The sequence below is a fragment of the Telopea speciosissima genome, chromosome 9 (genome assembly GCF_018873765.1).
Source record: "Telopea speciosissima isolate NSW1024214 ecotype Mountain lineage chromosome 9, Tspe_v1, whole genome shotgun sequence".
Lineage (NCBI taxonomy): Eukaryota > Viridiplantae > Streptophyta > Magnoliopsida > Proteales > Proteaceae > Telopea > Telopea speciosissima.
The window spans coordinates 15,797,515-15,821,866 of NC_057924.1; the positions used below are offsets into that span (position 1 = coordinate 15,797,515).

Sequence of the window (24,352 nt, forward strand, 5' to 3'; positions counted from 1 at the left end):
GAAGAAGAAGAAGAAGAAGATGGGTTCTGATTTGAATTCATCAGTTCATATAGTGCTATTTCCATTCATGTCAAAAGGCCACACAATTCCGATGCTCCAAATCGCACGCCTCCTCCTACTCCGCCGCGGAATCACCATCACCATCTTCACCACCCATGCAAACTCTCCTTTCATCCGTCAATCTCTATCCGATACACAACCCAATGTCTCAGTCATCGAACTAGATTTTCCAACAAACATCCCGGAGCTCCCACCGGGTATCGAGAGCACCGATCAATTCCCTTCCATGTCTCTCTTCATCCCTTTCGCTAACGCCACCAAACTGATGCAACCAGACTTCGAGAAAGCCCTCAACAACCTCTCTATCTCCGGTGGTGTCAACTGCATAATCTCCGATGGCTTCTTATTTTGGACTCAGAAATCCGCTGAGAAATTTTCCATTCCAAGACTTGTCTTCTACGGCATGAACAACTACGTCATGACTCTCTGCCGAATCCTCGGCAGGAATCGTTCCCATCTAAAACTCGGTCTTGACGAGCCCTTCACCGTGCCTGGTTTCCCATCGGTCAAGCTCACCTTAAACGATTTCGAGTCACCCATGAACGATTCCAATCCCCAGGGCCCACACTTCGAATTTATAGTGGAAACAGGGATAGCTACGTCTAAAAGTCAAGGACTCGTGGTCAACAGCTTCTACGAGCTCGAGCCTGCTTTCTTGGACTATTGGAATCGTGAGTTCGTTCCTAAGGCCTGGTGTGTGGGACCCTTTGGCTTGGTGGAAAAAACGAAGTACGACCAGGCAGCGGAGAAATCCAACCCCAAACCCGATTGGATCAAATGGCTTGACCAGAAATCGGTCGAGGGCCGGTCTGTTCTGTATGTAGCGTTTGGGTCTCAGGCAGAGATCACGAAGGAGCAGCTAAGAGAGATGGCAGCTGGGTTGGAGAGGTCGGAAGTGAGTTTCTTGTGGGTGGTAAGATCGAAGGGAAGTGAAGGGTTGGAAGAGTTGGAGGAGAAGGTGAAGGGGAGAGGATTGGTGGTGAGGGAGTGGGTGGATCAGGTGGAGATATTAGGGCATGAGAGTGTGAAGGGGTTTATGAGTCATTGTGGTTGGAACTCGGCGTTGGAGGGTATATGTACGGCGGTTCCGATCTTGGCATGGCCGATGATGGCGGAACAGCATTTGAACGCTCGAATGGTGGCGGAAGAGCTGGGCGTGGGATTGAGAATTTTAGGAAGTAACGGGTCGGTTCGTGGGTTTGTGGGTGCAGAGATTGTGGAGAAGATGGTGAGAGAGTTGATGGAGGGAGAAGAAGGGGAAAAGGTGAGCAAGAAGGTGAAGGAGGTAGGGGAAGCTGCTAGGAAGGCCATGGAAGAAGGTGGGTCGTCTTGGCGTACATTAGATCAGCTCATTGATGAGACTTGCAGGAATACGGACCCAACTCATTTACTTCCGTGACTGTAAGTGTGTGCCGACCAATTTGGATCCTTTTGTGTTGGTGAGGCATGTAATGACTGTCTTACCACGCTCAAACTCAGGAACTGGATCCACCTTCATTGTTGCTTGCTTGCCTGAAGTTTCCAGGTGGGTTAGCAACAATTTAATATTTTATTTTATTTTATTTTATTTTTCTTTTGTGTTAACAACAATTTTGTTATATTATTGTTGCGAACATTTTATATATGTCTAAGACAGACACAGGTATTTCAGATTTACTGACTTGTGAAGTTTGAATCCTCTTCTTCGATTCTTTCTGCCCTTGTCTTGCCTGAGTAATCACACAAATCCAGAAAGTTAATCGACTTGTAGTACCGTGAAAGGGCGGATATACAGAATACACACCACACAGACACACCTGATGTAGGACTAAACTGCTCTCAATATAGTTGACAGAGAATAGTTAGGATATGTATGAGCAATAATTGCATGATCTCTATTAACTTTAGAAACCATAAGAGAGTCAATAACAGTAAAAAAGAATAACTTTTGAGGTAAGGGTGTTAAATGGTTCTATTTCTGTGTAAATGGTTTGGTTCGGGTGTAGGTTTTTTAAGTAAAACCAAAATCGAACCGTTTAATAATCGGTATTATATATTGAAACCAAAATCATTTAGAGACGGTTCCAATTAAATTTGTTTTAAATGGTTTATAGAGTTTTTCAACTTTTTTTTATTCGTTGGATATCGGATCAGATACGGATATGTCAATTTGTAAATGGATCAGAATCGGATAGTAGTAAATCCAAACCAAATTCAATCCGTTTACAACCCTAATTGTTACCATTAATGCTTAATTATTGCCATTACATATTACTAATATTTGTTTCGATTGAAACGATTTTTTAAATGATTTGATTCAATTTAAACCATTTAACTGAACAATCTCATTTTTTAAACCAAAGTTATATCATTTATTAAACGATTTTACTATTTCGATGTAAATAACTCGGTTCAATTTCGATAAATGGTTTCAGTTTCATTTTGACACACTTAATTTAAGGTAGAAAAAAAAAATGATGTGATATCCCATGACACACATTGAGATGAATCTACCCATATTTTTAAATGTTTGATGCCCATGTCGGCTGCAATTTTGGAATCTTCTTCTTATTAAATTGTTTAAGGTAGAAAAAAAAAATGATGGTTTTAATTGCACAAAAAAATAGATGGATGGAAACACAAGGAACAGCTTCAACCAGGCGGAAAGAGAGGCAGTCCAATGGAGAATTAGATGAATGATTACTCTACTCACACGTCAGAGTGTTGATGTTTCAATAACAAAAGGAATCACTGTTGGAAAAAAAAAATTGAAAAAACGATCTTTGTAGGGGAGTGTAGCCTACGTTAGTACTACCATGAGTCTATCTCTCTTTTCCTCATATGAACTGTGCCCCCATGTTTTGAAGAGGAGAGAGATACACACATGAGAGTGTAGGTGCAGGCCACATTCTTGGAAAGAAAACTACTTCTCAAAGAAATATTTAAAATTTTGTATAAAAATTCTTTGAGCTATCAGAAGAGTATACGCCTGACTATCATCCTTTATCTTCATGTCTCTCCTCTTCATATGAAATGATCTCTTACTCTCTTATGTATAAAATCGTTCTGTTGGATCTCATTGGTGTGCTCCTTCATACCATTTGCTTAGAAAATCCTCTACTTTAAAATTTTGATAATAACAAATGGGGAAAGATTCCCTTTGATGTTCGTGTACAGTTTCGGATGAAGGAGATGTATTACGAGAAAACTCATCAAATAGAGGAGTTTATAAGAGATTTCCATGGGTGGGAAAAAGTAAAATGGGTGGGGACATACAACTTCAATTTTGTGCCGACATGGTGGGGATCTTTTCCCCCAAAATAAATATATAACTTAAAATAAAATAGAAAATAATAATATATAAGATAATGTATGATTGTTAAAGATTGGAATATTAAAAAAAAAAAAAAAAAAAAACATTAAAGATCGGAATATTCTTACACAACTTCCCACCTAACAAATTAATAACCTTTGAAAAACCCTTCCTAGTTGGCTGTGTGAAGGACCTTGTCCCATATTAATTGCCTTGTCCTTGAAGAGAAAAGGAACAATTCACCCTTGGCCGGACAAGAAGGAAATGTGAGGAGACCTTTTACATTATAGTGTTGGCCGTAAAATATGTCTTCCTATGAGATATAAATATTTTCATGCATGAAGCATAGGCCACAACCGTTACTTCCATTCGCTAGTCTGTGGTCTTAAGTCATAACTCACATGCTGACCAAGAAAAGAGACATCCAAAAGTTAAAAGAAAATGATATATCTGTTGAGTTAAGAAATCGCAGATGGGTCTTTCGGGTGTTGCAATCTGCAAAAGGATGTCATTGATGAAGAAGAATTGGTGTGGTTCTAACCTAGGACTCTCCGATGCTTAAGTTAGATTTTTCTTAACAAATAATGATAGAAAGAGATATGTTAAGGCAATTTGCATGAAATATTTTTTCATTTGAAATAACTAATTGTATAGGATTGAATTTTTCTTCACCCATAGTCGAGAGAGAACCCTTTGATTGAGGGGTTCAAATGTTGTGCATAATTAAAGAGGGTATTGAAAAACAATGGAAGGTATTATCAACTTCATACAATCGTTGAGTACAATAAATGTCATCATTGAATTCATGTTGGTTGCATATATTTCACATAAGTCAGAGTTTAAACGTTATTGGTAAACATTATGGCAGTATTTTGTAAGAATGCATACCAAACACAGCCTATATGTAAGGGTTGCTAGTTTTGATGTTTAAAAAATTGTGAAGACATTGGGTTCGATGCTATCGACCATGATTTTATTTTTATTTATTTTTTGTGTGGGAAAAAGAAGGCTGCTACGTCTTGTGGTCCCTGTGCCAAAGTGGGGGCCAATGAAACCATACACAAGCATCCAACGAGATGAACTCATGGGGTAGGATGGTTATTTCACTTTCCCTATATTGAGTGCAAGGCCGCACAACCTGCCAACGATCGCCCACCCTCTTTTTTTGTTTTCGTAATTAGGTCAGGTAGCTTTTACCATTTATATTACTTAAAATTTTCATGAAAATGTCATATGACAGCACAACTTCTTAAACTAGTGTCTTATTTATGGATCAGGATAGTCTCCAGGGAGCCCAACGCCCAGGGTGCTATCAGGGGGCATCCAACGGTTTAGCTGTACCGCATACATCTCGGCGCATGCCTAGGGATGTGTGCAGCACAACCCAACGGCTAACAACACCCTGGGCGTGCTGGCTCCCTGGAGACGCGCTAAACTTCTTATTTACACGTCATTCATTCATTTTCTTTGGATGCCATATGGATAATTATAATATTGATTTTGCCCTCATCCTTTCTTCCTCTCTTTTCACTTTAAAGAAGTTTCAAAATGTCAATTTTAGAAATAAAAACTACTTTAACATACATTAAATATTTGATATCTCATGATGGTGGGCTTGACTGCTTGAGGGCTAAATGGATATTCTGGAATACTTTCAAACTGAAAAGAGAGACATAGAAAAAATGAATAAAACTGAGGATAAAATAGATCATTTTAGATGGTCTACATATAGCTGAGTGAATTAATGTAATATAGAAATTATAACACTAAGTATTATGAAATCATAAATAGAAATTCAAAACACTATGTTGAATAATACAATAAAAAAGGGAAAAAGATCTCTACTTGGTGGTGTTTTCTACGCCCTCTCACTCTCTCAGGGCACCGTGAGATGTCGCCTCTGCCCTGGGTAGATATCCAGGTGTGCTCACCCATTGGCCTAGACTCTTGTGTAGAGACCATGCGACCAAGTAGAGACTCTTGCCCTAAAAAAACTACTTACTCTAATTGTAAACAAAATTAATATGAAGTTGGAAATCTCTAATTTTCCATTGTTTTAATATGGGAGAAAGAACGCCACCCAGTCCTGTTAGACCCGTTACCCTTGGAGTCCGGATCCTCTACTTCCGCCTGCCCCTACTGCCATGTGCGCCCTACACACAATAGGGTGCACAAAGACCACCTTACCCCTACCCTAGCGCCTTGCCCGAGTGGGGGTAAGACAGTCTTTGTGCGCCTCGTTGTGTGTAGGGCACACACGTAAGTAGGGGCAGGCGGAAGTAGAGGATGTCGATGTGTTACCCTTGCGCACTGACATAGGGTCAGGCAAAATGACTGTCACACCAATGGTCATTTTTGAGATTCCAGAGGGTATGGCGGTCATTTCTCATACCCTTGTGTCAGAACTCAGGGGCCGCATGCGCTGCACAATCGGGTGGTGTTCTCTTTACCTTTTAATATTTATAAAAATAAACTAGAGAGATTTGCCAAAGTAGGACAAATGAGTACGTGTAAACGTAATAAATTATTAGAAACAGGAGAAGGAAATTCAAAACCACGGTATGTAATAAAGACAAATGACACATTAGAATACAGATTGACTTAGTCAAACCCAAAATTGCCTCTTTTGATTAGACTATGTAATTGCATGCGTAAGATAAGAGATTGAATAAAGTGGTCAATCCCTAGGAAAGCTTCAAAATAGAATAGAAGAAAGAAAAGACAATACAAGGTGACTTGAAGGGCTAGGAAAGCTTAAAAAAACATAGGAGAATTGAAAGAACAACAATACACATGAAGGGTTAGGAAAATTATTAAGGTTTATTAGGCAAAAAAGGTTGTACATGGAGAAGGTTATGAGGAAAAGAAGACATCCAGAAACCTTGATTAGGGTTACTCACAGCTCATTTGTTAATCGGTTGGTGTTTTTCTTGGTTTGGTAAAAGTAACTTTTGACCCACTCACTAAGAATGGATAAATAGATTAACAGGTTATCAAATGAAAAGGACGGGTAATTTAGATATTTAAAAATATGAGGGGAGAAGGAGAAGTAAAAGTTTAAAAGCAGGGGAGTATTAGAAAAGAAGCTTAAGATAGGGGAGTTTTAGTAAATATAGACTTAGTGTAGGGGAGTGATAGTAATTGTCCCACTAAAATATTGTCATAGATATATATACATGTTAGAAAAAACATACCTCGAATTAGGCCGAAAGAAGCTGAATAACTTTGGACAATAGTGGTGGATAATCTAAGATGGAGGTTGAACTGAACTATCAGATTGGTAACCAATCTATCAACATCTAACAGTCGGAGTGGATGATAACATTATGCAAACTGGCGTAGAACGTAGATTGAAGAGACATCTTGAGTGCTAAAGCTTCTGTTGTTTTAGCTAAAAGATCATTTATATTAAAAATAAAGAAAAATATCATCCCCCTCCCCTCTAAGTTTGCCTAATATCAATTCAGTACCTAAGTTTTGAAAAATATCTTCTCCCTCCCCTACTTTATAAAGTTACTATCAACCGTACCCTAACCATTGAAAAAGGCCATTAACTGATGACGTGGGCATGTCCAATTTTTTTAAAATCCCAAATTACCCTTAATCTAAGTTAATTCCATTTTTACCCTCATCAATCCAAAATGCCTTTTTTTATTTTTTTTCCCCAAAAACCTTTTTTGGTTTCTGTATCTTCTTCTTCTTCGTCGCATGCCTCACACCTGCAACATCAAAAAGATCTCCTTGAACTCTTTAGCATAAACGACGAACACCACCGCAAGATCTTCTTCTTGCCTCTTATTCCTCTCCCCGTTTCTTCTTCTTCTTCTTCTTCCTATCTGCGTTTCTTCTTCTTCGTCTTCTTCCGCCAGCACCATCGTCATGGTCAAGCCTTTCTTTTTAAATTGATAGTCAAAGCAGAGAACTTATTCCATTGGTGCCAACTAAGAAACTTAAACAGATGTAATCATATGAAACAATAGAACAACAATGATCATCTCTAATGGAATAATAGAATTTCAGATTTCTTTTTTTTTTTTTTTTTCAATTTTAATCCTATTGAAAAATCTATTCTTGATTCTAAATGAAAAGAACAAAATTCTTACATACAAAATCGAAAAAATATACACAAGATGTTCTGTTTGTCACTTGGCCTATATACCAATAATCTGAAACTCAATTTCTCGTTCTCATCCCTTCGTTTTGCTTTCTGGGTAGACCTTCGTTTTGGTTGGGCATGAATCATTCAACCAAACAGGTTGAGAGTCTAGAGATAGAATTTCAAGAGAAAAAAAAAAAAGAAAGAAGAATCTCAAAAGAGAACAACATCTGTGCCACCAAAATAGTCAGAATTGGCAATGGAATGATCGGACCACAATTCTCTGAGAAGCTTAAGCAGCAACTGTGCCTTGCGCTTGGCACGCTCCTTGCAATCGCTCTGCACCAACAACAAGAGCTGCGTCACCACCCCGCATGCTACTGCATCCCTCTGCAACTGCTCTGACACCGAGCATAGTGACAGCAGAGCACCTGCCGCGTACTCCTTGCCCTATCTGATATCTTCAATATGATCTTCACAAGAATTGGAACCGTCAACGCGTGGGAAGCGAAGGCCACGCAACTCGCCGGTTAATCGGTAGAGCAGCTCCACCGTCGCCAGAGTTCACTCCTCGTCGCACTTCTGGCGGAAGATGCTTGCTGGCGCCTTCTTCTTTCTCCCCCTTCTTCTCTCTCTCTCTATTTCCCCTATTGTAACTTGTTTGGGAGAAAAAGGATAATAACGTCTTTTCATATGCCATTTTAACAGCGTTAGTCACCTAGGGTACGGTTGATAGAATCTTTATAAAGTAGGGGAGGGGGAAAATATTTTTCAAAACTTGGGTACTGGATTGATATTAGGCAAACTTAGAGGGGAGGGGGATGATATTTTCCCTAAAAATAAAGAATGAAGAGTACAAAGAGAAGAGCTGGGAAACCTTAGAAACACCACACAAAAACTGTAAAATCAAAGACGCATGAACGATGAAGGGTCGACAATTTTATCTCTGAATTCTTTGTAACAGGGAAGATGCCTCATTAACTCAATGAAGCCCTGCTCTACCTTATCCCCAAAGTCCAAGCTCCTCAATCTGCTGATCAATTAAGGCCCATTAGCCTATGCGGTGTTGCGTCCAAGGTGATCTCAAAGATTCTTCCAAATAGATTGAAGTCTTCCCTCCACTTGCTGATCTTGGATTCTCAAGCAGCCTTCGTTCCTGATCGCCTGATATCTGACAACATTTTTATGGCTCACGAACTCCATCACTACATCTGGAAGCGAACAAAGGGGAAGAAAAAGCTAATGGGGATTAAATTGGATATGAAAAAGGCTTTTGATAGGCTAGAGTGGATCTATATTGAAAGAATTCTGCTAAGAATGGGATTCAGTCCTCAATGGGTTCAGCTTGTCATGGAAACCATCACTACAGTGTCTTATGCGGTGCTTCTGAATGGTGGCGAACGAGGAAAAATTAAACCCTCAAGGGGCATAAGACAGGGTGACCCACTCTCCCCTTTCCTTTTCATTCTCTGTACCCAGGGTCTAAGTACGTTTTTGCATAAAGCTAAAGCTGAGAAGGGAATCAAGGGCATCAAGGTCCGAAACAGAACAGAGCCTATAACTCATCTACTGTTTGCCGATGACAGTCTTCTATTCTCTGAAGTCAAGCTTGATGCTATTTATAAGCTCAAAAAGTCTGTGGACGTTTATTGCAGAGCTAGTGGACAAGCTATAAACCACAAAAAATCCACCATTACTTTTAGCCCAAACACCCACCCTCGAGTTAAGAGATGGTTCTCGAGGACTCTCAAAATTCCCTACAGTGATGGACCAGGGAAGTACTTGGGCCTGCCCTCTGTGATAGGGGTCGATAAACGGAAAGCTTTCGAGGAAATCACCCATAAGACTTGTTGTAAGATCACTAGCTGGAAGCAGAATCTCTTGTCAACAGCAGGTTGCGAAGTGATGTTGAAAGCAGTGGCCAGCTCCCTCTCTACCTACGCTGGATCTCACTTCCTTCTTCCTTCTTCTCACCACCACAAAGTTCGATCTGATGTGATCAAGTTCTTTTGGGGGCAGAAGGATAAGGAGCATCGCATCCCGTGGAGGACACGCCTCACTCAATCGAAAGAGAAAGGAGGCCTAGGATTTCGTGAGCCTCATCTCCAGAACAAAGCCTTACTAGCCAAAGCTGCTTGGCGCTTATGGTCCAACCCTTCATCTCTATGGGCCAGTTTCCTTAAAGCCATCTACTTCCCAACCACTAATTTCATTGAGGCCAACCTTGGCAATCAGGCATCTTGGGCTTAGAAAAGTCTGATGGAAGGCTGGAAAGTGCTTCAAATGAGACTCTTGTGGCAAATTGGCAATGGCGCAAGGGTTCGAATCTGGGGGGATAATTGGGTTCCCACCACTGCTGACTTCAAAGTCCAGTCCTCAAAACCTCCTGGGTGCAATCTCTCAACTGTTGCTAAGCTTATTGATCATGGAAATCGAAAATGGAAACAAGACATCCTTAATGCGTGGTTCACTCCAGCCGACAAGAAGGAAATTCTCAAAATCCCCCTCAGTTTAATATCCAGAGATGATTAACAAATTTGGGGCGGGAATAAAGCTGGGAACTTTTCAGTAAAGTCAGCCTATCACCTTCTCATTAATCACAGGAACCACCTCCAAGCTCGCCAAGCTGTAAACTCTAGACTTAGAGAGTGGGCTGCTATCACTCCTAAAGTTTGGAAATCCATTTGGCATTGCAAGACCTGGCCAAAGATTAAATCTCTGATGTGGCGCACCTGTGCTCAAGGCCTTCCAACAGCCTCGGACTTGGCCCATCGAAATATCAAGGTAGATCCTGCTTGTAGTCGATGTGGGGAAGCAATAGAAACTTCTGATCATATCTTCCTCGACTGTCCCTTCGCCAGGGTAGTCTGGTTTGGAAGCCAACTCTCTTACATGGTCCATTCTCAAGTTAGCCCCAAGTTGTCAAATTGGTTGAAAGGTTGGAACCAAATGGCCTTTCTAGACAAAAATGTCAAAGCTGATTCCCTGAGTCTCAGTTTCTTCCTCTGCTGGTTCCTCTGGATAGTTAGGAACGACCTTTGCTTCAATCAAAAGAATTGAAAACCTGAGGAAGTCTTCCTTCAAGCTCAATGGGCTTTTGAAGAGTTCACCACTGCCAGTAAGTCTCTTCCTTCGACGCCTCAGCAGCCCTCAAACAAGCCTACTCACTAGGAGCCTCCACCTTCGGGGATTTACAAAATTAACTGCGATGCCTCCTTCCAAGAGGACCTATCTAAAGGTGGTTTGGGAGTGATTGCCAGGTCCTCCACTGGCGCCCAACAGTTCGCAGTCTCATCTCCTGTCTTCTTTGAAGAAGTCAACCTTGGCGAAGCTCTCTCTATCAGGCTTGGACTGTAGCACTCTCTACAACACAGTCTTCCCAAAGTTCAGATTGAATCGGACTGCCAAGAGATTATAGGATTTCTTCATGATCAATCCTTGACCTTCCTAGCACACTTGGAGCATGTTTTGCAAGATATCCACTACTTGGCCTCTAAATTCTCTGAATGTAGTTTTGTGTTTATACCCAGAGAAGTGAACTGTTTAGCTCACAATCTGGCTCGAAAGGCCCTGTCTCTAGGGGAGGAGACTGTTTTGCCACATTTCACTCCTTGGCTCCACAATCTTTGTGTAAGTGAAGCCTTGTGTCTTTCCCACCAATAAACTCTTCTTTACCAAAAAAAAAAAAAGTGAAGTTTCAGGACTGAAACATAAACAATTTTTGCCAGCCGAATTGCATCTCATGCCCTTTCATTTTTGAGAAAAAGAATGCTAGCCGATCTTGTAACTCTTGTGCACCGACTTAGGAATGCGTGAAGTTATTGTTACTCCCCTATGAAATCGAAAATCTCATCCATATTGATGTCTGTGTGCACGTTATCATTGGCCATAGCGTTGGTCAAGGGCTACACGCCCAGATAGCGATCTCTTGCCCTTTCTCTTTATATTAAACCCTAAATTTCAATCGACTCAAATGATATATAACTCGGTCCATTTAGTGGTATATATGCAAATGCAACCCCAAGGGTGAGCAAAACATTTAAAATGTGCTAAAATCTAGGAATGGAGAATTGATTCCAAGATTGTGGATCCAAAGGTTGGATTAAAATCCTCTCCAATTCCTTGTGTTATCGAAAATGCAAACTGTAATTTGAATTTTAAAAGTTTGAATTCTCACCTGAATAGATCCACAGATAATGTATCCGTTCAGGGTAGTTTCACTCCATCAAAATAGCCGGAGTTTAAGTCCATCTGAAACTCCTTCTCTTGTAACTGATTTGTATTGTGAATTATAAATATAAATACAAACATAATCCCATCGCATAAGACGATAAGGGAAAGCTTACCACTCAAGCTCAAACTCTTACACCTTGATTACCGATTGGGGTGCAGTTCGGGGTTGAGAGGTCGACACCTGACAAACGTGACAACCAATGGTCCGAGGTTGATTGAGTCCCTTTTCTTTTTTCTCTTTCTTCTCGAGCTCGCCACCGTTGGATGTCGCACTTGTCAGGTGTTGAGCTCTCAGCCCCGAACTGCACTTTTAGGGAAATGGAGAGGATTTTTTTTGTCCAAAGGTGTAGAGGAGGTGGAATATGTAAAATGACAAAACTAGGGGTGAAACAGAGTCGGGTTGGATCGGGTTTTTTAAAACCCTAGCCAAACCTTGAGTCCTCTTAGCTCAACCCAAGCCCAACTGGGCCCTAAGTCAGGCTGAGATATCTCAACCTAGGCCTAACCCTGCCAATCTCAGCCCAACCCATCCAGGCCCTGATTGGCCCTAATCTGGCCGGGTTGGCCCTGCTTTACCTTTATTTTTTGCAAGGGCCTTGTGGGCCCTGACTTGCCCTGCTTTTTTGCCATTTACATCGTTCTATGCATTAAAAACATGCGACACATGTGATTGGGTATTGGTTAGTTTCATACTCAATTGACTATTAGATTTTTCTTTCGAATAAAAACTTAGCCCAATCTTAAAATTGTAAATCTTTTCATTCAATAGATAATTATAATTAGCCTTTTTTTTGGAAAACCAATAAATAAGTAGATACTAAACAAAAATATCGCAAAATGTAAACAATATATTGTAAAGCATAACCTAACATAGAGTTCTACCAAAGGGTCAGGCCGGGCTAGGCTTAGCCCGAGGCCTCAACCCTGGCCCAACCCGACCCTGACCCAGCGCCTGAAAATTTAAACCTTAACCAGCCCTCAAGGTTGAAAAATCCAGCCCAGGCCTTATACGGGTTCAGGGCGGGCTCGAGCCGACAGGGCCAAACTTACACCCCTAGAAAAAACCCAATTTTCGGCAAATATCCCAATTTCTTTCTCACGTTTATGCAATCGCCCCAACAAAATGCACTATATAGCATAGTTGGAAAACTAGGTTTTGACTTGGCCGAGTCACTCGAGTCGAGTCAAAATTTTGGGAAACCTAGTCAAGAGTCCCATAGACTTGGCCAGGGTGAAAAATAACACGACTCAGTGATGAATCGTCCAAGTCAAGTAAGACTCGGTTTTTTACCCGAATCACTGTTAACTAGTTGAGTCGTGTCAATTTTTAAAATACATAAATGACCACTTAAGTAGATGACTATTGAGGGAATACATCAATAATGTAATAGATAATACCTAATAAATGTAAAACTAAAACTTAAACATACATGAAAAACAGTGAAGACCAAACAAATACTCCTCAGGTCCCTTGACTCCCTTCTCCGTAGGGGTGTCAATGGGCCAGGCTTGGCCTTAACCCTAGCCCAACTCTAGGAGCCTTAACCTAACCCCAAGCCCAGCCCTACCCTATCAAGGCCAAGTATACCCTCAACCCAACTCGACCCTAGCAAGGTTTTCCCAAGCACGGCACACCCGAATTGGCTCTAATGGCCCATTGAATAGTGAAATTAACAAAGCCCATCATGGCATCACAACCCACTTAACAAAGCCTCAGCCCACTTTATACATATTAATGTATATCAAAACCCACTTAGCAACGCCCCAACCCACTTTATGATGTGTTATATAATATATTAATGTACTATATTAATATATATCTAATAAATATTATATATTATATAATACATTAATATAGGGTTGGGCTGGTCCTGCAAGGGCCAAGGCCTCAACCTAGGCCCGACCCGGTCCTGTCAAGGCCTAGCAATTGTGAAATCCAGCCTGACCTTCCCTTATCCCCAGGCCTAGCCCAACCCTGTCCGAGCTCAGGGCGGGTTAAGTCGGGATGGCTGTGTTTTTTTAACACCTCTACTTCTCCACAACCCCTCAACTTCCCATTGCAACTCTCTCTCTCTCAATCTGGAAACTTAAGGTACAATTTTGCTTGTTTTGATGCATTTGCTTTGAGTTTGTGGATTTTATTTATTTTTTTGGTAAAAGCTTTGAGTTTGTGGATGGGACAACTATTTATTGTACTTAAAAAAAAATGATTCGATCTGACCTGGTTTGACCAAGCTGAGTCACCAGGTTTTGTAAAAAGCGAGTTAAATAAAAAAACCTGATTTTCCAACTATGCTATATAAGGGGCGCTGTTCTTTGTGCCGCAGCACAGCCTACGCCCAGACACATGGGGGTGGGCACAATGACCAACCTGCCCCCCTGCATAGGCTGCCCATGTGCCTGGGCGCAGGCTGCACTGCGACACAGAGAACATTCTCCCATAGTATATACACGGACTTTAATTAACATACATTTATTTCAATAACATTATTGGTAATAAAAGTTTAACCAGACGAAGCCCCTTCCCATATAAGAAAAGAATATTCAAATATGTTATAGACTTCTTAGGTTTTCCCAACATTCTCCACAACATAGCTTGCAATTGCTTTTGCCATTCCCCACATCAAATTACCATTGACAAGAAAAGCCTTTCCTTCTAACTTGTCATCAATCTCGAAAGCCATGGTTGATCTAATGATGCATGAATGTTCATCTTTCTCAATAATTTTGAAGTAATACTCAAATGAATCAAAACCCATATCAAGATATCCACCTTCAATTTGTTTCACAACTCTCAGACGTTCCTGGTTGTCTATCTTCACAAATACCTCCTTCCAGCTGCGTGGCTCTGGTAACCCTATTATCATCATCAACATTAATGGAAGCAAATAATTAATGTTATTATTGTACTTCAATTCTCAAGATGGGGTTGTTCAGGGTGGGTACCTGGTGGAATAACCTCACCTGACCAACCCAACAAATCCTTACCATACCCAAACCAGAGGCAAAGGCGTAGGGTGGGTAACTACTTTAGTCCACACCATTGCAATCCAAAGTTTTGGGTCAATGTTGGGCTTTCTATGACCTATAGACTGCCAAAATGGGCTCACAAGGTAGCCCGCTGAAGGTTGGGAATTGGGCTTTTGTGTTCTAGGATCAGACTAGGGTGTCAAATTTGGGATCGACCCGATCCAAATCGAAATGGTCCAGTCCAAACCAAGCGGAGGCCTTATTCCCAATAAGGCCGCCTTTGGATTCAGGTATTGCAACCCCGAAACTGAACCTCGCCGAAAATCGGAAGAACCTGACACCGAACTGAAAACCTGGACCAGAAACCAAACCAAACCGATACACCCTGATAAGAAACCAATAACAGGCTCAAAATCATTAAAAAATTAGATTTCCCATTATTTTGTATAAATATACATGTTAAGCCAAACCCAAATCGATCCAATAACAAACCAATATGAACCTGAAACTCAAACCGAACTGAACATTCTTTTTTCGCTCACTTCCCCTCTACTAAGCCTTGAACCCATGACCTTTGGTTAAGCATGTGAATATTTCACCGTCGAAGTTAAAAGGATACTGCTAACCGAACTTTCCTTATTGGTTTGGTTTCGCATTCACCATTTCCACACTGAAACTGATTCAACCTTAATAGACAACCCGAACAAACCGATTACCACCCCTAAACAAGGTTTCAATAATCGGTATCAGGGTGTCGGTATCTGGATCGACCGTATTGGTCTAGATCGGCTCTGTTTTCATTACAAAATAGTTTTTTTCTCATGTTTACTCGTCCATACCGATCTACGGTTAGGGATCAATATCAATCTTCACCGATACCTATACAAATCGGCCAGACTGGCCAATTCAATACCGATTCCTCAAACCATGCTCCTAGATCAGAGGCCTATGCCTGGGGGAGAATACAATCTTGGGTAGGGTTTTGAAAAAACAGAATCGTATAGGGCGAATCAGCCGTTCCGAATGAACCCGATCCCAATTCAAGCCTCTTGGAATTGGCCTCTCCATACAGCTTCTTAGGGTTTCGGCCAATCCAACCTGATTCCGGATTTTAAAACCCTAATCTCTGGTCAGATCCATCACTTCACTAGCAAGCAGATCTGTAGATAATACCATGAGAGTTTCTCCATTCACTTGTAATAATAAAGATAACAGAAACGTGCAAATAATCAGAATATACATATATGAGAAGTTGTGTTACCTTGAGCAAGCACGATATGTATGGTAGTGCCGGCACCCCCATTGCCATTCATTTCAATCTTTTCAGTAACACCAGGGTAGATTTTAGCAAGAATAGTTGGCAACTCTGGTGAACTATATATCTTCCACACTTCTTCAGCAGAAGCGCCTACGTCCAGCTCGTATGATAGTCTCCCACGCATTTTTTTCTTAAGCTCTTCAAATTTGAGATGTAAGGAAGGTCCCAAAGGTAAACCAAAGTTATTTATAAGGTGAGAGAGAGAGATTAGGGGTAGTGCCCGCTCGTGAAGAAGATCCTGTCAATCCGGGCAGCTGGACTGCATGTGCAGCGCCAGAGGTGAGGTAGTGCGTATTGATCGTCTTACCCTTGTTCGGTTAAAACATTTGGGTAGGGGTAAGGTGGTAAATGCACACTGCCTCACCTCTGGCGTTGCACATGCAGCCCTGCCCGGATTGACTGAACCATTGATTGTGGCGTTTTTTTCCAACCCAATGAACCATTGATTTGGAAGATTTGAATCTTTGTCTATATGTGCATTTAATCCAGTCTATCTTTAGAATTTTCTCATAAATGAAATAAGAAAAGGAAAAAAAATATCACATGTTTTTAGGGATTGGTGGCTAAGAAATAATTCCTAGCGGGTCTATATATCCGTATCTCCCACATGGTAGGTTAGATGAGGCTGAAATTTTATGGACGGATAGTTTTTAAGGTTTCCTGCTCACATGTTGAGTTTCAATTCAAATAGAATTTGTCCAAGTGACAAATGAAAGCAGTAACAATATCTAAAACTATCAAAAGAGTACATAACAACAAAGGTATTTGGACAGACATGAGAGTGTCTGCTATAACACAGTGTATATGATTGAATTTGGAGTTGAAATTTAACAAACATGCTATCCGGATCAACCCGAAAATATTCAAAGTCAGATCTCCGACATCATTTTTCCACAAGGCATATATAATTGCTCAATACTAGAAAATTCTTGGACCCGATGGACTAGGGAGTCTTTTACTAAAATAAGAAAAAAAAAATCAAAATTATGCTTCCAATTCATTGTCACGTCATCTTAAGTTTTTTATACCAAAAAATTTAAAATTTTTTTCTCTTAGGTTCGTTGCTTGGTACCGTTGTCCGGTTCCTCTCGTAGGGGGCAGAAATGACTACTTAACCCCACTCGAGCAGTGTGTTCGGGCAGAGGGTTAGGTCATCATTTCTGCCCCCTATGAGAGGAATCGGACAACTACCGGTTCCTCTCGTAGGGGGCAGAAATGACTACTTAATCCCACTCGAGCAGTGTATTCGGGCAGAGGGTTAGGTCATCATTTCTGTCCCCTATGAAAGGAATCGGACAACTATACCGGGCAGGGAACCTGAAAGGATAATGATCCAAAAAATTACCTCTCTCTCTCTCTCTCTCTCTCATTTTTAGAAAACTCACTCTGTTTTAGGGAACTCTAAATCCTACTAAGAAATGTATCTTAGAGATTATCCCATTATTAGCTTATTAATATACTTTGTATAAGAAACTTACCTTATAAGGAAGCTCCCCTCTCAGGCTCCAGCTCACTCCCCCCCCCCCCCCTCCCTTTTTCCACTCTGGCTAGCTCTCCCTCTCTTGCTCCCACTCCCATTCACTCTCCTCCTCTGGCATCCCCCCTCTCCCTCCTCATCTTCCTCCCCCTCTCCAACTCTGACCCTCCTCATAGTATAACATCTTGCAAATATCTCGATTTCATGAAGTCTTGAGATGAGACAGTAGGTGATACAGAATTTGTGTACAATCTCGTGGTATATTTTGATCTCGGTTCAATGCGAGACCAAACCAAGCTACTAAAAGGCACCCTCAGAGGTGTTTGGCTATACATAAGAGAGTATGCTATAACATAGGGTATATGATTGATATTGGACTTGAAATTTAACACACGCTATCCAAATCAACCCGTAAATATTCAAAGTCAGATCTAAGTCAGATATCCGACATCATTTTTCCACGAGGCATATATAACTGCTCAATACTAGAAAAATCCTTAGACCCGATGGACTAGGGAGTTTAGACTTTAGACTAGACTAAAATAAGAAAAAAATCAAAATTGTGCTTCTAATAGATTGTCACATCATCTTTATTTTTTATACCAAAAAAATTACCCCTGTCTCTCTCTCTCTCTGGTTCGTTTTCAGGAAACTTTCTCTGTTTTAGGGAACTCTAAATCCTACTAAGAAATGTATCTCAGAGATTATTCCTGTATTAGTTTGTTAATATACTTTGCATAAGAAAACTTCCCTTATAAGGAAGCTCCCCTCTCCCTCTCAGGCTTCAGCTCAGTCTCTGCCCCCCCCCCCCCCCTCCATTCTACTCTGGCTACCCCTTTCCCTCTTGCTCCCACTCCCGTTCATTCTCTTCCTATGGCACTCGCTCCCCCCTCTCCCTCTTCATCTCCCTCCTCTCCAGCTCTGGCCCTCCCCATAGTACAAAATCTCAAAAATATCTTGGTTTCATGAAGTCTCAAGACGAGACGGTAGGCGATACAGGATTTGTATAAGATATCGCTATCTCACCAAGATCTCATAGTATATCTCGATCTCAGTTCGACACGGGATCAAACCAAGCTATTAAAAGACACCCTCTCCATGAGATTTCGACCTCAACTCAAAATCTCACCTCTCCCACTCTACTGTGAAGAAAAAACACTTGGAGGTGAGGGTTTTGGTATTTTTTTTCTTTTGACAAATCTCAACTTAACTGAAGATTAAAATTTAGAGATTCAAAATAGAAACTTCAACATCAAGAGAGAGAGTTGCGTTGCATCTCAAGAACAGTTTTAGGTAAATAAAAAGAAAAGCAAAGCTAGATTCAACAGCAACGTGGTCATTCTGATGATCCGGCCTATCACTCGTTGCAGTATTAGCTACTCTCAAATGGTATGACTTGTTACACAGTTGTACTTGTTTAATAAGCTATGCCTCTTTTCAAGTTTCTAACAATTATTAACAAATCATCAAACGATCACCATGTATAAATATGAATATGATGCCTAATTCGTAAATGGTTTATAGTTTGGTGTTTTTTAATTCCTAATTCTTAATTAAGTTGTTTTACACCTCTACTTTGATTATATGTTTTCTAAATATTGTATAAAATAGCCTAGGGTAGAACTCACCCATGCTGTAGACTACCAACCTAGAGTCCGAAGTCAAGTACCATTTTGAGTTTGAACTTATAAAAACTAATATTTCCTTTGTGTTTAGAAAGCCTAAAATATGATGTATGTCAAATTTCAGGACCTAAACCCAACATTAAGTTGAGACAGGGAAAAATACATCAACTCGCCGAGATCTCGATAGAACTCGATTTCGTGGCCTAGTCAAACAAGGTGTGAAAACAAGACCTAAAACCTTGGCATCTCTCTCTCTCTCTCTCTCTCTCTAAACAAATGAAATGAAAACGAAACATGAATCTCTCTCGAAACAATCGACATGAGAACGAAACATGAAACATAAATCATAGATCAACTAACCTCTCTCGAGACCAGCCGGTAGGACGGACAATCATTCGCCATGAATCTGACCTAGTTCTTTCCAATTGCCAAGGTTTAGGTATACACACTCATAGTTTAGTACTGTTTGAAACCGGTCCAAGGTGGCACAGTTCTTACTTTTCAAATCAAGGATGGTGATATACCACGACTCGAACACTGAACTTGAACTGGACCAAACTACATGGCTCTTGATGTTCCACTTATTTTCCGACCAGAACTAAAGTTTGGATATCATCTTCTATAATACAAAACCATCCCCGGTTCAAGGTGATATGGACCCCAAAATTAGCATCCAGATAGAACGCTGTCTGGCCACGTGGCCCGAGCCCTATGCCCAGACACAGCCCCCTTGAAATGACCCCACCCCTACAAAATTAAAAATCCCCCCAACATCCCCTCATTGGCCAGTGCTTGGGCAGGGGCTACACCACCTGTCAGCGTTCTTCTTCCCTATAATATATTGCAGGGATTATCATTCTCGGATGCTGTTGAGTGAAAACAAACACGAACTTAAAATCCTAGGTGAATCGATTCTCAAACTTGGTAAACTTGTCACAATAAATCAGTGACTTTTTTCAAGCTTGATGCCATGATCATAACAACATTCAAGGAAAAATATGTATGAATGATCAAGGCAAAGAAGAAATCTGAATCAATGCAAAGAAGAGAAGTAATGGGCATCAAAACAAGTAAGAGGAACATGACCAGTAGAAAAGAGCCAAATACAGTGTCAAGTACAACTTCTTACTCCTGACCTCTACCATACAAAACCATCTAAAATCATTCTAAGAAGGTGTCCAGTATATCAGAGTAAATTCCAGCTTCAGAGCTCCTGTAGTCCACTGGATTAGGCAAATGGTGATCAAGAGAAATGGATGAAGATGATGACCCCATTCTTGCAGGCATAGTGAAGCTCCTCTTGAACTTGTTTTCCATCTTCCTGACATTGTTTGAATGGCTTTCCAAGCTCAAGTATTCGCTGGGACTCGAGACACCTGTATTATCACTTCTCCTCCCATGCTGATTCTGTAAATATGAAGTTTCTGAGAGGGCCTTAGACTCATCAGGTTTTCCAGAAAGATTTAAAGCAGAGTTAGAATTCTTACCCCCTAGTACAAGTTGATGATGTTGTTGGTTTGATTTGTTTCCTAAGCCCTCCGCGCCGAAGAGAAGCTTTGCATCGTCAGTTCGTCCGGTGAGAGCATTGAAGAAGGATAGTCCATTTGGCCATTTTATATCAGATTCATGATCAGCCATCATGTTCATGTCCTCCATTTGGGTTTCAGATGAATGTGGAAGGAGAAACATATGGGTTTCATCTTTAGTCTGTGGCAATCCAAGTCGAGGAGAGTTTTGGAAATTGGAAGAAGCAACTGCAGAAGTAGCAGAAGGGAGTGACCTTTGGCTCCAATTAAAGATGGGAGCCGGAGGACGGCTTGGGGCAAGTGATTGCTTTGAAGGAGCAGAAGGGGAAGTATTCCTGTTAGCAGAGAAGAGCTGGGAGAGGTAGTAGCCAGACTGATAACCAAGAGATTCAAAGGTATGCCTCATTCTCAGCACAAAGTGCAAGTCTTCTGGTATCTGAGGATAGATATTATATATGTTCCAGTAAATTCCATTATTTCAAGGATTAAATGGGTTCCAAAAAAAAAGTAACTTTTTGCAGGAACATTCATGAGGAAAGGGGGAAAATAAGATTTTTCCTATTTTTCTCCTAGATGGAATATAAAATAAGAGTGAAGGAAACTCACAATCTTGCAGGAACCCAATTGTAGAAGGCCATGGCCAGCTTGAATCACAGCTATAGTCTGTTCAACAAAATGAAAAAGTGAGGAAAATTAACCAAAATTACCAAAAATATTTAGAAAAAAAAAAAATGTAAGGAACACAAAAGCAAGTAACAGTTGCATGAACAATTCTATTCTTACCTGAATGCCTGAGTTAAACTGATCAGTCCATTCTGGAGGAAGCTGCAATGACAGAAAGATAGAATATCATCAATAAATATGATAGCTTTGTCTAAACAATTGCAGAGGATGAAACCATGTGAGCAAGAAATCATATACAAATTCTAGATTATCTGACTATTAATTTCGTGTGTTATAGTCTGGTACAGATACGTACAGCATCAAAAGAACTCTGCCAATAGTTTGAGATATTGGGTTCACATTCAGAAGGTTCTTTGAAAACCCATTTATGACATTTATCAGAAGCGACCTTTCCCATCAACCTGGTAAAACCATTCAGGCAATCAAATCACAGACAAATTAGATCAATTCTAGTTGTTTCTCTCTTTATTGTAAATTCATAAAGGGGAATATACAGAAATTACAGAAAAATAAATAAAATAAAATAAAAAACACCTACCCAGTACCCACCCTTCTCCATAATTATACAACTGAATGGACATTTTGCTGAAAGCTTTCCTGACTGGATCTTCCCCATCTATATCTTCCAGACACTCTGCAACTCTTCCCCGGCAAAATCCATCTTCCCACATCAACATCCTGCACAAGAACAAAACCCATTTATCAAACAAAACTAATCTCTATCTGGGTATCAATATCCATGTCTTTTATCATCCTCTGCTTTTCAGAAAGCCAAAGAGTAAAGAAAAAGCGTACTCACAAGCTGCCGTTATCGTCCCCAACCTTGCAACCATTACCACCTCTACTTCTCCTAAAATCAAGAGAGAAACCCATTTGAAGTAAGGGAACCAAAAATGGAAGGATTACAAGTACAAAATTTAGTCAAGTCAGAAGAAGGGGGGAAAAAAAAAGCAGACAGAGGGTTGTTTACATACGGGCGAGGTCGAATGGTCCAGAAGACGGAGTAAGTCCAGTCTGAATTGAGACAGACACTCCTGAGGGCCTCGTGAAGGGCCATCATCCCAACCGCTTCTTTGCTCCTATCTGATGCTCCTGAGCCCACCATCTCTTTTTTTGATCTCTTTCACTACACAATAACCCCTTTTCTGCTCACTCTCTTTCTCTTTATCTGCCAATACAAACAATATATATAAATATGTGAATTTCTCTAACCGAGCTTTTTTATCTTCTTTAGAAACTCCACTATCCCTAGCAATGGAGAAGACCCTTTCTGCATCTCCCACTCTCTTTCTCTTTCTCTTTATGTTACTGTGTCTTAAATCTTAACCACCTCTCCTTTTGTATTTCTCACTAGTAATCAGGTTTGGTAATCACAGATGGGGAGAAGGTAAAAGGGTTTATGTAAGAGAACAGAGAGTGAGTGAGGAGATAAGCGTGCGTGCGTGCGTGCGTGTGTGTGTGGGTGTGTGAAAGAAAGGTGATGCTTCTGCTGTTTGTATTTAACCATAAAAAGTAATCACTGGGGACAGCTTTATCCTCTCTTTCTTGCAAAGCACTGTGAGGAACTGACTGAGAAGAGTAAGAGATAAAAGAAAGACTATTTTTTTTTTGTTGTTCTAATGATCAAATTACGGTCATACCCTTTTTAGTTTTGATACAGGTTTTAGTCTGGCTGGTTTAGGCTTAATGAGTTGCTGCTTGAGCCTGCTTCCATTGCTTCTATTTGTAAACAAAGTACAAATGGATGGTACATTTAAAGCTAAGAGAGAATCAGGTTATAACTCTTGAAAAGGCAAATTCTTTACTCTTTCTTAAGAAGAGATAAATGTTTAGGATTATCATTTGCCAAAAGGTCACTATGTTGGCATGCTTCCATGTATGGATGGCAATGAGTTGGGTTTGAAATATGGGTTTTGGACCTTTTGGTTCCCAACTTGACTTGTGAATAGGGTGAAGGAAGGGATTGATTGTTTAGATTAAAATAAGGTTGGGAGATAAAAAGTGTAAGAATCACAATATCACTTTATTAAAAAAAAAATTAGGGGGGGGGGGGATCTATATGCTGCCTGAATGCATTAACATCTCCCACGTTAAATCAATGAGTGCATGAGTGGAAAGGCTCACAATTCATATATAAAGGGGTCTACATGGTCTAGGGAGGAGAAAGAGTGTGATCGAAAAGGCATATATTACTAGCAATGAGAACATCATTTCCTCATAACAAAAATGGATTTGAATGAATGTAATAATTTATATGACATACTTAGGGGATAGATGAACTCCAAGGCCCACTATTCATATGTCAAGTTTCAATCAAAATAGAATAAATCAAATGACAACAAATGAATCTTTTTTAAAAACAAATGGACAGTTAAATATATAAGTTTGAAATTTAACATGTACCAAATCTAGATCATTTTTTAAGGTATCCATACAGTTGAAATTTTCACATGGCAAAACTTGATAGTAAACTAAAAATACCCCCTAGTCTTGTCAAATCAAAAAAAAAAGCAAAAAAACATTTACATTGTTTAATCCTGGATTACTGAAATGTTATTGTCATTCCTATACTAAAAAGAGAATTAATATTATAAAGAGAAAAAAAGGGTTTTCAACTTAATGGTTACTTGTCAAATCCCAACTCTTTGCCAAGGACTGAACCTTAAAAAAAATGTGGTGGTGGTGTTAGGCTAGTCCCTAGTACTATGTGTGATAGTGCTTACCTTACCAAAGGTTGGAACCAAGCACTATGGTTCCATTTGGGGGATTGCTTAATGTCAAAAATTGGCATGTTTCTATTGATGATAAAGTATATGAGCCCCAACTCATTTTCTTCTTATTCCTTTTAGGAAAAAAAATTTCTTAGCCTTCCACTATCTCTCAGACCTCATGTGCAATTTAAACATTTGATAACTAGGGAAGTGGTTGGGATTACCATATATCAAATTATAAACTTAAATTTTGGTTTACATGTTCATAAAATTTGGACCTCATCTAAGTTGCCATGTTGTGAGTATATTTGAGTTGCCTAGAAAAGCTTTCGAGGTGAGCCATTAAAAGAAATTCTCTTT

General features: G+C 40.2%; 3 protein-coding genes across 4 annotated transcripts; 1 reads left to right on the forward strand and 2 right to left on the reverse strand.

Annotated features, from left to right (window-relative positions):
• Nucleotides 1-1,463, forward strand: LOC122639591 (UDP-glycosyltransferase 90A1-like). The gene has a single exon (XM_043832459.1). The coding sequence runs from the start codon at nucleotides 20-22 to the stop codon at nucleotides 1,457-1,459; it is 1,440 nt and encodes a 479-aa protein (XP_043688394.1). The 5' UTR covers nucleotides 1-19; the 3' UTR covers nucleotides 1,460-1,463.
• Nucleotides 1,464-14,245: 12,782 nt separating this feature from the next.
• LOC122638677 (S-norcoclaurine synthase 1-like) lies at nucleotides 14,246-16,093 on the reverse strand. The gene is made up of 2 exons (XM_043831531.1): nucleotides 15,913-16,093; nucleotides 14,246-14,538 (listed from the first exon to the last, which is right to left on the reverse strand). The coding sequence occupies exons 1-2, from the start codon at nucleotides 16,091-16,093 to the stop codon at nucleotides 14,246-14,248; spliced, it is 474 nt and encodes a 157-aa protein (XP_043687466.1).
• A 4,049-nt stretch (nucleotides 16,094-20,142) lies between these two features.
• LOC122640837 (protein RICE SALT SENSITIVE 3-like) lies at nucleotides 20,143-22,718 on the reverse strand. Of its 2 annotated transcripts, XM_043834090.1 has the most exons (8): nucleotides 22,256-22,716; nucleotides 22,081-22,131; nucleotides 21,831-21,959; nucleotides 21,577-21,682; nucleotides 21,381-21,422; nucleotides 21,204-21,260; nucleotides 20,559-21,033; nucleotides 20,143-20,495 (listed from the first exon to the last, which is right to left on the reverse strand). In XM_043834090.1, the coding sequence occupies exons 1-8, from the start codon at nucleotides 22,384-22,386 to the stop codon at nucleotides 20,233-20,235; spliced, it is 1,254 nt and encodes a 417-aa protein (XP_043690025.1). In that variant the 5' UTR covers nucleotides 22,387-22,716; the 3' UTR covers nucleotides 20,143-20,232. The 2 variants fall into 2 exon arrangements, with proteins under 2 accessions (XP_043690025.1, XP_043690024.1); XM_043834089.1 differs by having other exon boundaries at nucleotides 20,143-21,033; nucleotides 22,256-22,718.
• Between the last annotated feature and the right edge of the window lie 1,634 nt (nucleotides 22,719-24,352).